The sequence below is a fragment of the Haliotis rubra genome, unplaced genomic scaffold, assembly GCF_003918875.1.
Source record: "Haliotis rubra isolate DU_JTF1 unplaced genomic scaffold, ASM391887v1 Scf559, whole genome shotgun sequence".
Lineage (NCBI taxonomy): Eukaryota > Metazoa > Mollusca > Gastropoda > Lepetellida > Haliotidae > Haliotis > Haliotis rubra.
In genome coordinates, this window is record NW_025767256.1 from 689635 (window position 1) to 704661 (window position 15027).

A 15027-nucleotide genomic window follows, 5' to 3' on the forward strand; every position below is an offset into this window, starting at 1 on the left:
CGGGAATCCGCTTAACTCCCAGTCCGTAGATCCCCCCTCGACCTCCCCACCACGGTAACGTCGTCCTCTCACGACCGAGCTCTGTCTACAATACATATGTGTAAGGCGTTGTGCGCGCAGAGAAATGAAATAACCCGTTGTTTCACAACACACGCTAGATTCCGATTGCTCACGACTTGGACATATTGTTATCGACCAGCATCTGAACATTGTCTCCTGAGGGTGACACCAGCAGGTGCGCGATGCCGCTCCCCCGGGCTGCCTCCAAGTCCTCCTTCTCCACCACACGTACCTCCTCCCTGAGCAGTATCCGCACCCCCTCACAGGCGAGTCTTAGAAGCCTAGGGTCCAAACAACAGAGTTTTGCAAGGTCAGTGACTTAAAATGTTTAAATTTTACATACTGAGTTTCCTTTCGCGTCAACCTTCGCATCTAGCGTGTCACAAGAGGTATGTGCGCTCTTCTTATATTCTTCTTTATATGTTAGAGAATCAGTTTCCCTTAAAAGTTTTAAATCCCATATAAGCTCGCGTAAGTCAAAAGCACCAGGATATTTCTCATTTGGTAATAGAAAACTCAATGTAATTAATACCCAGCTAAGATATTCGAATAGTAGATTAAATGGTGATCTATATAGGATCGGTCTCATAGGAACCCAGAATGTAATTGTAAATTTACCTGTGAAAATTCTCAACATTATTTTATGGAATGTTCTTTGTATTCTGTTATCAGACAGGAAATGATTATAAAATATTAGCAGAATTTGTAACATTAAAGCACCAACAAACCTAGACGTACTATTAAATGGCAGTGCAGATCTTCCGTATAGTGACAATATTCACATTTTTTAGAGAATTTCAAAAATATATATCAAATTCCAAAAGGTTCAGTGATTGGATATAATGTGTATGATCTAAATAATTCATGTATTCATTGTATTGTATATATCATTTTGTATATATCTTTCTATCCCTGTACATATAGTTTGTTTCACTTTTGCATGTAAGCACTGTAAATAGGAGAGGGTTTCACTAAGTTGGCATAACTTGTACCCAATCCATTCTCTTGAATAAATATGTTTAAATCAAAATCAAATCTTCTTATACCTCCATAAAACTCAACTTTGGACGCACAAAACCACGCTGACCCCGATGGTACTGCTGACTCTTACCGTGTTTCAACCTAGTTATTAAAGGACTAAAAACGAATTAAAAGTGTCAGAAAGCAGCAGTTCGATTGAGCTAAGGTTATCACGTGACTTTGACTCGGGAACGCTTTTTTTATTAGAAGCAGGGTGCTCCAAGGCTGTACTGAATGCTTAGCCCATGGATGTATAGTAATTCAAACTCCCAGAGAGGCAAGTCTTTATAAGCGGACAATACAAACAAGTAAGGACGCCAGTATGTTTGAGGAATATATATATGTTTTAGAAATTATCATTTAAACTATTAATCATTCAGTATAGAATTCTGCAAGTCTAGTTACAAGGGATTTATTGAAGAAATGCATTTCCCTGCCGAGAGGGGCAGATAGTTATTGTGCAATGATATTTTGAATCAATCACGCCTCAGCATTCCAACGTCACGATATGGCTGAAATATTGCCGATGTGACGTTAAATATTAACTCACTCACTCACTCAGCATTCTAACATGGTGGTGTGGTTATTATTTGATCGTCAGTTTAGATTTGATCGTCATTAATGTAGTAAGTAATTTACGTATATATTCATAATAGGACATTGGACCACAGTTCCCGTGAAGATCCGGATTAAAATTGGTCTTCAGTAACCCATGCCTTTCATAAGAGGTGACTAACGGGATCGGGTGGTCAGATTCGCTGACTTGGTTGACACATGTCATCGTATCCCAATTGCGTTGATCGATGCTGTTGATCACTGGATTGTCTGGTCCAGACCGCCGCCATATAGCTGCAATATTGCTGAGTGAGGAGTAAAAGTAAACTTGACTCACTCACTCACTTGCATCTCATTAGCGGCAGCTGTGTGTAGCCTAAAGAAGAGATGTGACATTAAGCAGTCGATTGTCACTGCAATTCGGAAATATTTGACTTGACGTTTAGCATGTATTTAACTGTATCTTGTCTACTAGTCTGTCTCACAGTCCCCGAACTACATTATTTATCCCTCTGCCCAACCCTTTCTGATGAAGCAGGCCACCAAGCGGACACATCCAGTTTTGGGGACATAATATTTCAGTCTTGTCAGAGGTTACACCTGTTTTATTTGGGATTACACTTTTTCAGTAAAGTACAGATTTTAATGTTTTTGTCGGGTTGAGACTCATCACACTCAGAGTCTGGCACCTAATCGCCAGCACACAAAGTCAGCCGTCTAACCCACTCAGCCACCACAGCTTCCACAACAGTGGACTGACTGACTGACACCAGAAATGGGCTTCACTCATTGTACCCATGTGGGGATTCGAACCCGGGTCTTCGGCGTGACGAGCCAATCCACAACAGTGGAAGTCGGACTACTGGGAATCTGGACCTCAGACTGTGTGCACCCCTCTGATGAGAGTAAACTGGCAGGGTGGACAGCTATGGACATACAATGTCATTTAGGAAATGGTCAGATGTAACACATATTATATTTGGGAGTACGTTTTCTCAGAATTGTGTGTTCTTGTCAGATGTTCGCGATGGGACAGGCGATGGGGCACCCATGGTTCGAAGCTGAACAGATGTTTAGTATGTTTTCCTTCCTGAGAATATTTTGCTTCATAACTGTAATGGATTTAGGACTTTCGTAGGAGCTTCGAGCCTGGTTGTCCACACCCAGTTTACTAATAAACGACAAAAGGCGACGTAGAACGAGTAACTTGTGAGTGAGTGAGTTTAGTTTTACGCCGCATTTAGCAATTGTCCAGAAATATCACCAGAAATGGGCTTTACACATTGTACCCACGTGGGGCCTCGAACCTGGACCATTGGCGTGACGAGCGAACACTTTAACCACTAGGCTACCCCATCGCCCCCCTTGACTTGAGACGAGAAATAATTGTATTACACAGTGAAGTCTCGGGCTGTTCTCGTTACATGTGACCGTCACCGTGGTGTAGTGGCTAGAGCGTCCGCCCGGAGAGCGGAAGGTCGCGGGTTCGATCCCCGACCGCGTCATACCAAAAGTCGTTAAAATATGGTACTTGTTGGTCCCTACCTGGCGCTCGGCATTAACAAGGACTGGTCGGCTCGGAGTCAGTATAATGTGTCTGAGTGGGGTATTCATGCTTCACTGCGGCATGGTATCTCAGTGGGCAAGCACTATAAAACCAGCTTCAGTCTGGGCTAGTACAAGCAGCCGCACATACACAAACACACGCATGCACGTCGTCATATGAGCGAAATATTCTCAAGCACGACGTTAAACCTAATTTCACCTCACCTCACCTCGTTTCATGTCGACAAGACGTTTGACACAAGACAATTGTCACGTTTTTTCTGGATTTGATGTCACTTTGAATTGTAACGGTACAACACTTCTCTGATTACGTGAAACTCTCACCACTCTCTCACCCTCATGTCCTGTGACTCTGGTGAGTTAACGAACATTTCACGATATCAGGTTGATATGGAGGAAGACAGTTATTACTTCGTTGAAAGCCGAGAGAGTATGGTGCTGAGACGGGATGCAGTCCCACGCCACATGTCCCTAGGACGCCCCGAGGGACTATCTCTTCAGCCAGTAACAGAGCGACACTTAATGCGCTGGGCGAAGGAAAGTATACAATTTAAGATTGTATTTGACCAAACAAAAGAGTTACCAGCATCCGAAACATTGTAGACTTCAGATCCAAACACACAACAAGGGTACCCTGTTCACATATGTGGGTGAGGTTGAAGGTTGTGTGATCTATGATCACGCCACCTTGAATCAGCTTGACTACCTGAACAAGTCGAACATGGTCGTTATCGAGACTCGGATCTCATAAAGAATCGTAATTAATCACCACTGTTGTATTGTGTTAAAGGTGTGCGTGCATATTGATTATCAGGTGCGTGGTTGATTTACAAGTGTACACCACGGTGGTGTGGCCGTGGACTCAGTGTAGCGTACAGTACACCACGGTGGTGTGGCCGTGGACTCAGTGCAGCGTACAGTACACCACGGTGGTGTGGCCATGGACGCAGTGCAGCGTACAGTACACCACGGTGGTGTGGCCGTGGACGCAGTGTAGCGTACAGTACACCACGGTGGTGTGGCCGTGGACTCAGTGTAGCGTACAGTACACCACGGTGGTGTGGCCGTGGACGCAGTGTAGCGTACAGTACGCCACGGTGGTGTGGCCGTGGACTCAGTGTAGCGTACAGTACAACTACTAGAGATCTGATTTGTTAATGTGAGTAGAACAAGAGATAGAGGGAGTATTTTCTCCTTGTTCTGGTTGTTGCTTAACGACACACTCAGCAATATTCCAGCTATATAGCGCCGGTCTGTAAATAATCTAGTAATCAACAGCATGAACATCGATCTACGCAACTGGGATACGATGACATATGTCAACCAAGTCAGCGAACCTGGCCATCCGTTCCCTTTAGTCGCCTCTTACGACAGGCATGGGATACTGAAGATCAAGTTTAACCCGGATCTTCACGGGCAATGTGATCCAATGTGCTATGATGAATATATACCTAAATTACTTACTAATTCAATAAACTGACGGTCAAGAAATTATCACACCAACATGTAGAATGCTGAGATGTGATTGGTTCACAAGATTGTTGTAAAATAACTATCTGCCTCTCGGCAGGGAAACGCATTTCTAAGTGAAATGACTATATCCCTTATAAGTAGAGGTAATAATTGATAGTTTAAATGATATTTTTACACGGGTTCATATCATGATTTAAACCCAAAATATGAAGATTTCCGTTTCATGTAATGACGCTGCAATGTGCTTTTAGTATAATATACTGATGTGCAAAAGAAAGTACACACTTGGTGCTTTGAGACTATCAAAACAACGTAAATATTTTGCTAGCAATGTTCCAATTGGGTACGATATCTATGGTGTTATTGCAACACGTACTCAATGTTTGTGACTTGTGAGTCGCAATCAAAACACTTTTCTAAATATTACGCTGTTTTCAGGAATATATTGTACCAACGCATCAGGTGTGTACTTTCTTTTGAACGTCAGTTTAGTATAATGGACAACACACATACAGGAAACCTCATTTGTAATTCTGAGTGGAACTAGGGATCCAGAGAGCATACCTATGTAGTATACCTATGTAGTATACCTATGTAGTATACCTATGTAGTATACCTATGTAGTATACCTATGTAGTATACCTATGTAGCATACCTATGTAGCATACCTATGTAGCATACCTACGTAGCATACCTATGTAGTATACCTATGTAGTATACCTATGTAGTATACCTATGTAGCATACCTATGTAGTATACCTATGTAGTATACCTATGTAGTATACCTATGTAGTATACCTATGTAGCATAACCTATGTAGGTATACCCATGTAGCATGCCTATGTATAGTATACCTATGTGGTATACCTATGTGGTATACCTATGTAGCATACCTATGTAGTATACCTATGTAGCATACCTATGTAGTATGCCTATGTGGTATGCCCATGTAGCATAACCTACGTAGCATGCCTATGTAGTATACCTATGTAGTATACCTATGTAGTATACCTATGTAGCATACCTATGTAGCATACCTATGTGGTATGCCTATGTAGCATGCCTGCGTAGCATACCCATGTAGCATACCTATGTGGTATACCTATGTGGTATGCCTATGTGAGTATGCCTATGTGGTATACCTATGTGGTATACCTATGTAGCATACCCATGTAGCATACCTATGTAGTATACCCATGTAGCATACCTGCGTGGCATGCCACCCACGTAGCATGCCCATGTAGTATGCCTATGTAGGTATGCCTATGTGGCATGCCCATGTGGTATGCCCATGTAGTATACCTATGTGGCATGCCCACGTAGCATGCCTATGTGGTATACCTATGTAGTATACCTATGTAGTATACCTATGTGGTATACCTATGTAGCATGCCTATGTAGCATGCCTATGTAGCATGCCCATGTAGTATGCCCATGTGGTATGCCTATGTAGTATACCCATGTGGCATACCTATGTAGGATACCTATGTAGTATACCCATGTAGTATACCCATGTAGTATACCTATGTAGCATACCTATGTAGCATGCCATGTAGCATGCCTATGTAGTATGCCCATGTGGTATACCTATGTAGCATACCTATGTGGCATGCCTATGTAGCATACCTATGTAGTATACCTATGTAGTATACCTATGTAGTATACCTATGTAGTATACCTATGTAGCATACCTATGTAGTATACCTATGTAGTATACCTATGTAGTATACCTATGTAGTATACCTATGTAGCATACCTATGTAGCATACCTATGTAGCATACCTATGTAGCATACCTATGTAGTATACCTATGTAGTATACCTATGTAGCATACCTATGTAGTATACCTATGTAGTATACCTAAGTAGTATACCTATGTAGTATGCCTGTAGTCATATACATTATATGTACCCGTGAAGGTCCGGGTTAGAAAGAACCTTCAGTAACCCATGCTTGTCGTAAGAGGCGACTACCGGGATCATGTGGTCAGGCTCGCTGACTTGGTTGACACATGTCATCGGTTCCCAATTGCGCAGATCGATGCTCATGCTGATGATCACTGGATTGTCTGGTCCAGACTCGAGTATTTACACTCCGCCGCCATATAGCTGGTATATTGCTGAGTGCGGCGTAAAACTAAACTCACTCACTCATTCTATGGATACAGGACAGGTAACAACATTTCAAACCATAATGGTTTAACAAGACGCAAGTACCACCTGGTGTTGATGCCCGTCAGTGAACCAGCCTCAACACAATCACGTCACATTACCTTATGACGTAAGTTAGGAAATGTTCTACGAGATGCAAAGGCGAAACAAATTCGTGTGACGTCATTATAGCTTAGATATTAGATATTCGAGTTTGGGCCAGACAAGCCGGTGATCGATGTTGTGAGTTATAACGGTGCGCACAACCAAATGTTCTATCACGGCTTTTTGATCAGTTCGATTGCTTCTCTGACCGCCACGGGTTATAAGGACGTTCAATAAACTGCGCCATGTGTCGAATTAGACTGTTACGGCGACACCGCTTATCTCGAGGATCGGGCACCTGACCCCACCCATCATAGGCTGAAGGCGTGGCACCGAGGAACAGTTCATTATTGATACAAGCGAGTAATGAAGCCATTGTGTCCACACTAGAATTTATTAATACAGATCAACGGTTGATTAACTTCTGTTATAAATACCTGATTTGTTTTGTTGCTTGAGTGCAGAATTCCCTTGATTTGATTGCCCCGCCTCGGCCCGTTTCCTGTGTTTTCGTATCGGGTTGGCAAGCTCTGGACTAGATCTCTGTCGCGATATTTGTAAGGAAATCGTAGAAATCAATAAACTAAAAGACCACACATTTACAATGAATAAACCGGAGGGCAGGTTATACTGACCGTTTGACGTCATCACTATTTGATAGAGGTTCATAAACACATGCTTGTGAAATATTTAGAATAGTACGATGGACGTTCAGAGGATTATGTTTATGAGGGATTTGTCTCTTTATTTACCTGTTCTTGAAATATACAAGGATTGACACCCCAAATCGGCATAGCGTGTTTTCCATTATTCTTTGTGACTGTGGTAAAGAATCTTATTTTTGTTTGTTTGTTTGTTTGTCGCCCTTTAAAACATTCCAGCTGAACAGCTGTCTATAAGTAGTGGAATCCCGGTCAGACAATCGCCGTTTTAAGAATAAACAAGCTGTAGAACGTGCAAGATAAAGGTCTTTGCTAACAATATTGACATTTTCACAGTTTATTAGTTTGATGTTGATTTAGTATCTAATAAAACAGTTTATTACTTAATTATACGTGACGTGCATACTCGGTGTAACTCTAAACTGTGGTGTAACTCCTGTGATCGATAATCAGCTGATGGGCACAGGGCACGGATCGATATATGATCAATATAGGCTTACGATCGTATTGGTAATGTTACTACGACAGGAGTTAACAGGGCGGGGGGGAGAGGGGGAGATGGGAGTTACACATGCACTTTGATTCTATAACCATTCACCGCCCTCCTAACCCGCACACCCGAGTCGTTTGAACAGTACTGGCTTAAAGCGCCAATGCGATAAAATATTTGATATAAAGATAACTGTGTACATTTCATACTGAGACAATGCAAATCAATCATAGTGTTGAAGCTTTTGAATGATTCAGAGCGATACTGTGAGGTATAGTTTTACAAGCTTCTCATTAATCATGTATTTTCTGCATCAAACCTTGCCTCTTCTTGTGTAACAGCTAGATTCTTGCGGACTGCAATAGTTGGCGCGCACCTGCTATACCCGGTTCGGGGAATAGGCTCTTTCCTCCCGAGATGATCTATAGACGGTAAGTGATGTGTGAAACATGAGCACCGATGAGGCGGGGACGTGAACGACGTTCATCTACAATAATGGATTATGTTTAGAGCTCCTGATTTAACACAGGAACGACAGACATGGCCAGGAGTTGTTGACGGCGGGAGCATCTAGGGTTGCAGGTGCGTACATATGAATACGGCTGACAGAAGTGCGAAAGGCAATTGTACTTATTTATGAGCGATGTGAGGATCATATACGAACCTTTTCATCTGGTATACGAACCTTTTCGTCGGCTGTACAAACCTTTTCATCTGGTATACGAACCTTTTCGTCGGCTATACGAACCTTTTCATCCGGTATACGAATCTTTTCGTCTGGTATACGAACCTTTTCATCTGACATACGAACCTTTTCCTCTGGTATATGAACCTTTGCATTTGATATTCTGGACCCCTTCATCTGATATTCTGGACCTTTCGAGTAGACGGATACCGATCAGGAATCGTGGATTACTTTGCACCACACCACATCCAAGCCTGTCGTTATTTTAGCGTCATGAACCACGGGTGTAGAAATACTTGATTCTTGTGTTGGAATACTGAAGGTACGCGGGCTCCGTGAACTACTTCTGCAGGAATACTGGACCGTTGAGCCCCCTTACCAGGTACCCAAGCCTCTTGGACCACGTGCAGGAATACTGAACCGTTGACTCTCATTACCAGGTACCCTAGCCTCTTGGACCACGTGCAGGAATACTGAACCGTTGACTCTCATTACCAGGTACCCTAGCCTCTTGGACCACGTGCAGAAAACTGGACCTTTGAGTCTCATTACAAGGCACCCTAGCCTCTTGGACCACGTGCAGGAATACTGGACCGTTGAGCCCCCTTACCAGGTACCCTAGCCTCTTGGACCACGTGCAGAAAACTGGACCTTTGAGTCTCATTACAAGGTACCCTAGCCTCTTGGACCAGGTGCAGGAATACTGGACCGTTGAGCCCCCTTACCAGGTACCCTAGCCTCTTGGACCACGTGCAGGAATACTGGACCGTTGAGCCCCCTTACCAGGTACCCTAGCCTCTTGGACCACGTGCAGAAAACTGGACCTTTGACTCTCATTATTAGGCACCCTAGCCACTTGGACCAGGTGCAGGAATACTGGACCGTTGAGCCCCCTTACCAGGTACCCTAGCCTCTTGGACCACGTGCAGGAATACTGGACCGTTGAGCCCCCTTACCAGGTACCCTAGCCTCTTGGATCACGTGCAGAAAACTGGACCTTTGACTCTCATTATTAGGCACCCTAGCCACTTGGACCAGGTGCAGGAATACTGGACCGTTGAGCCCCCTTACCAGGTACCCTAGCCTCTTGGACCATGTGCAGGAATACTGGACCTTTGACTCTCATTACTAGACACTCTAGCCTCTTGGACCACGTGCAGGAATACTGGACCTTTGACTCTCATTACTAGACACTCTAGCCTCTTGGACCACGTGCAGGAATACTGGACCTTTGAGTTTCATTACTAGGCACCCTAGCCTCTTGGACCAAGTGTGAAGGAATACTGGAACTTTGACTCTCATTACTAAGTACCCTAGCCGTTTGGACCACGTGCAGGAATACTGGACCTTTCAGTCTCAGTACTAGGCACCCTAGCTTCTTGGACCACGTGCAGGAATACTGGACCTTTGACTCTCATTACTAGGCACCCTAGCCGTTTGAACCACATGCAGGAATACTGGACCTTTGACTCTCATTACTAGGCACCCTAGCCTCTTGGACCACGTGCAGGAATACTGGACCTTTGAGTCTCATTTCTAGGCACCCTAGCCTCTTGGACCACGTGTGAAGGAATACTGGACCTTTGAGTCTCATTACTAGGCACCCTAGCCACTTGGACCACGTGCAGGAATACTGGACCTTTGACTATCATTACTAGGCACCCTAGCCTCTTGGACCAAGTGTGAAGGAATACTGGACCTTTGACTCTCATTACTAGGCACCCTAGCCTCTTGGACCAAGTGTGAAGGAATACTGGACCTTTGACTCTCATTACTAGGCACCCTAGCCTCTTGGACCACGTGTGAAGGAATACTAGACCTTTGACTCTCATTACTAGGCACCCTAACCTCTTGGACCACGTGTGAAGGAATACTGGACCTTTGACTATCATTACTAGGCACCCTAGCCTCTTGGACCAGGTGTGAAGGAATACTGGACCTTTGACTCTCATTACTAGGCACCCTAGCCTCTTGGACCAAGCGTGAAGGAATACTGGACCTTTGACTATCATTACTAGACACCCTAGCCTCTTGGACCAGGTGTGAAGGAATACTGGACCTTTGACTCTCATTACTAGACACCCTAGCCTCTTGGACCACGTGTGAAGGAACACTGGACCTTTGACGCTCATTACTAGGCACCCTAGCCTCTTGGACCACGTGTGAAGGAATACTGGACCTTTGACTCTCATTTCTAGGCACCCTAGCCTATTGGACCACGTGTGAAGGAATACTGGACCTTTGACTATCATTACTAGGCACCCTAGCCTCTTGGACCACGTGTGAAGGAACACTGGACCTTTGACTATCATTACTAGGCACCCTAGCCTCTTGGACCACGTGTGAAGGAATACTGGACCTTTGACTCTCATTACTAGACACCCTAGCCTCTTGGACCAGGTGTGCAGGAATACTTAATTCTTGACAACATGCATAAATGCTAGCATTTCCTTAGGTCACAGGGTCAAATACGGATATTTAGAGACACGCCTTTCAACATACTTCTCGTGGCGTCGGATCGATGGAATGTCCAACGAGGCGCAGTAGGAGATAATCACAGAGTAAAATCCTTACCTGGATGTTCTATTAAACACGTGATGCTACAGAGTCTTCACACACGTAACATGCTTATGATACGCTGGTGTACATGCGGTTGAGAGAATATCAGATATCGGTCTGGAGGTTATTGTTACCAGATAATCGGAGGATAGCAGCACCTGGCTTTACTATCAGGAGTGGGATTACTCAGTATCGTGATGGCATCTGGCGAGAAGCCCAACATGATGTGGACAAAGCTGGGGTAAGTTGTTTAAGATGAAGGGGGGTGTTTGGTGATGTATAAGTGAGTGAGTGAGTTTAGTTTTACGCCGCACTCAGCAGTATTCCATCTGCGGTCTGTAAATAATCGAGTTTGGACCAGACAATCCAGTAATCAACAGCATGAACATCAATCTACGCAATTGAGAACCAATGAAACGTGTCAACCAAGTCAGCGAGCCTGACCACCCGATCCCGTTAGTCGCCTCTTACAATAAGCATGCTTTACTGAAGATCAATTCCAACCCGGACCGTCGATACTGATTATTTGTGTTTTGTATCATACAACTAATTTTGAATGTGGTGAAACGTGACAAATGTTATGTTTCTGATGACAATCTGTCAGTAAAGTACAAACTAGGGTTGAATCCCATTCGCGTTACCAAAATAACGTGTTTTGCATTGTGTCTCAGTCAGGAAGCGGTAGTATTTTATTTGTGTGTGTGATTGTGTGATGCAAGACAAGTCTTGTGGATAACAGCTTCTTTATTTGTTTACCATGACAACTGTGAGGTTTTAACTCATCACCCAGCAATATCCAAGCTATACGACACCGACCTGTGAATAACCGTACATGAACCAGACAATCTAGTGATCCATCTAAGCATAGTTCCACCCTCTTGCATTGACACGATATCAGTGAGTGAGTGAGTTTGGTTTTAAACCGCACTCAGTTATATTCAAGCTGTATGGCGGCGGTTTGTCAATAATCGATTCTGGACCAGACAATCCAGTGGTCAACATCATGAGCATCGTTGTACACAATTGGGACACGATGACATGTGAAATATTGCAGACTACGTCACAAGACACTATCCATGCACTCGCTCTGAACGCGAGGCGCTACTTCCGGTAATAGATTTCCGGCGACATTTATGTATACAAGAACCAGTTCTGGTTCCATATTGCGCGACCGCAATATATGACTTCACTAGACTGGACCAAGTGTACTACCACCCTTGGCTGCTTGAATATACCCCTTGTAACAGTGCTATCGACAATGCCGTAAAACCTTGTTTGTCACCGGAAGTACTAAAGTCTCGCAAAGTGCCGTGACCTGTTTACGGGCCCTAAATGGCCTTGACACAAGAATGGGATCTGTGATGTCAGTAATGTTTCAAATTTTGAAATCTTTTGTTTGGTGTTTACGACGCACTTACCAATTATAGGATTTGTGACGGCAGTCTGTATATGTTCCAGTCTGGACCACTCCATCCAGTGATGGACATTACGAGCACCGATCTACTGAACTGCAATAAAAAGACATGCATAAATAATGTCACCGCGTTTGACCTAGCTAGCCTCAAATCTCAACAGTCGTCTCTTCCGACAAGCATGCTGAAAATAACTTCATCTTCAAGGATTATTTTGAAAATTATTATCACGACAAGTCACTCTAGCGAGTTGGCCCGAATGAGTGCATGGCAAGGTTGTGAACGTTAGCTAAACCCTGGACATTGGGTAAGACGCTAGCAGATAGCAGAACTTGCTTAGAGCAGGGGAGGCAACTCTCCCTGGGATAGGTGTGCCTCCTTGGAGTGTTGAGTTCCGCACACTCAGTGTCACTGGCGATGCTGGGGTAGTCGGAAGAAAACATTTCTAACTTTGAGTTTAGTTTTACGCCGCACTCAGCAATATCGTTTTTGGCATTATGTTATTGTTAAAATCATTGAAATATTTATCGTCTTTTGGCATTATGTTATTGTTTAAATCATTGAAATATTTATCGTCTTATTGAAAGTATTAAGAACGTAGGTAACAGAAATGTGAAGTTTTTTTTATCAGAATCATGCGATTGACGGTGAGCGATTCAAATACACGCACGTGAGTTTATTTGACATAACGGGCCAAATGAGTTTATTTCTGTGGGCTTGTGGGGATTGTACGTGCGCTTCTAACAGTTTTTGGAAATGTAATTATAGATTGCTACGACTTTCAAAACAATAATATACTGTAAGCCATTAAAAACGCAATTGGTATTTGTTGTCCTGAAACCTACCAAAGTTCTATTGAAGATTTTGTCCTGCGATACAGAGGATGTAGGGATAAAAGGCTGTTATTCTGGCCCATTTCGAGTTCGAGTCCCGGAGCATTCCTCTCACATGATGTTGATACTAAAAACTGAACCTTTGACATTTCTTGTAAACACATCCACATTCATGAAACACGTTGTGCACGTGCATTACCTGCACCCAGGCCCTGTAAAAGCACAAGGAATTGTGGAACTCAATCACTTTGAGAAAATGCCACACTTGACACAAGACGAAGGAATCAGGTTATCGGTATGGTCAGCCAAGGTGCTTCAGATGTGATGATTGCCAGGCACTTTAATGTGCGTCCATCCACTGTAAGTCGACTTAGACAACGTTTTCGGGCTACCGGAAGTGATGCATGAATCTCTGGTGTCCTTAGGGCTCCTTTTCAATTTAAATGGGCTTGTTTGTTACTATCAAAATTATATAATTGTCGAATACGTAATAAGCATAAATAAGGGCGATATTCCTTTAGATGTACATTAGAAATTTAGTATTCAACATCCAGTAATGACTTTAATGATTTGTAATAAGATAAATGTGCTGATTCATTTATTTTGCTAAATATATTTTGCTTTGCAGAATCTACAAGTCTTTGTTTAAACATAAATACAAAAGCATTTACGCTACCAACTTCTTGGCTTACCCACACAAAACCAAATCCATACGTGTTTAACAATATTCTTATATAAGATGCCCAAGTAATTCTGCTACAATCATCAAGCTTTTTCAAAAGAATATAAGATTGGTTGGGGTAACATGTGGCTACATGTACACTAGTGAGTCCAAACTTTTGATGGGGAGTATATATGAAGGCGTATAAATATATACATATAAACATCTTTTGACCCACCGTAATGGCCTGTATGTCGTCAGTTCGCAGACAAACACCTTTTGTAGAAACAGAGGACATGGTTAATTGTTCCGACGTCAAGAGGCTGATTATAGCTGTGTCGACTCCACACAGAGCGACACAAAGTCTGAGGGATACAGTCGGGTTCAGCTGCTTTCAGGGGCTATTGATACCGTTCCATTGATTCCACTTGCTATTCAAAACGGAACAAGCAGATTCATTTACGGCAAATGGAGCGGGATATCTACATTGTCGTTAACATGTGCAGGCCTTGGAGTGGACGTAAACACCCCGTACATGTTAGTGGTATAATCTATGGAACGCTTACTGACTTGAGGGAACCGCTCAAAGAGCGGGTGGAAGCAAAGCGTTAAAGGGGGACTACCAGAATATAGGTTGTTTGTTGTTTAACGTTACACTCTGCCATATTGCAGTTTTATGACAGCAGATATTCAAGCCGAGTCTTAGAGGAGACTATCCGGTGATTGATATTATGAGCCACAATCCACGCCGTTAGGGCACTATGATGGTCTGGTCACCTGATTCATTAACTTGCCG

General features: G+C 43.3%; 1 protein-coding gene across 1 annotated transcript in view; it reads left to right on the forward strand.

Annotated features, from left to right (window-relative positions):
- Positions 1-207: 207 nt before the first annotated feature.
- Positions 208-15027, forward strand: part of LOC124253924 (leucine-rich repeat-containing protein 71-like) — a gene marked incomplete at its 3' end in the record, with an annotated part of 49414 nt that continues 34594 nt past the window's right edge. Inside the window, 1 exon segment of the mRNA XM_046687772.1 lies at positions 208-370. Coding sequence (XP_046543728.1) covers positions 243-370 — 128 coding nt within the window.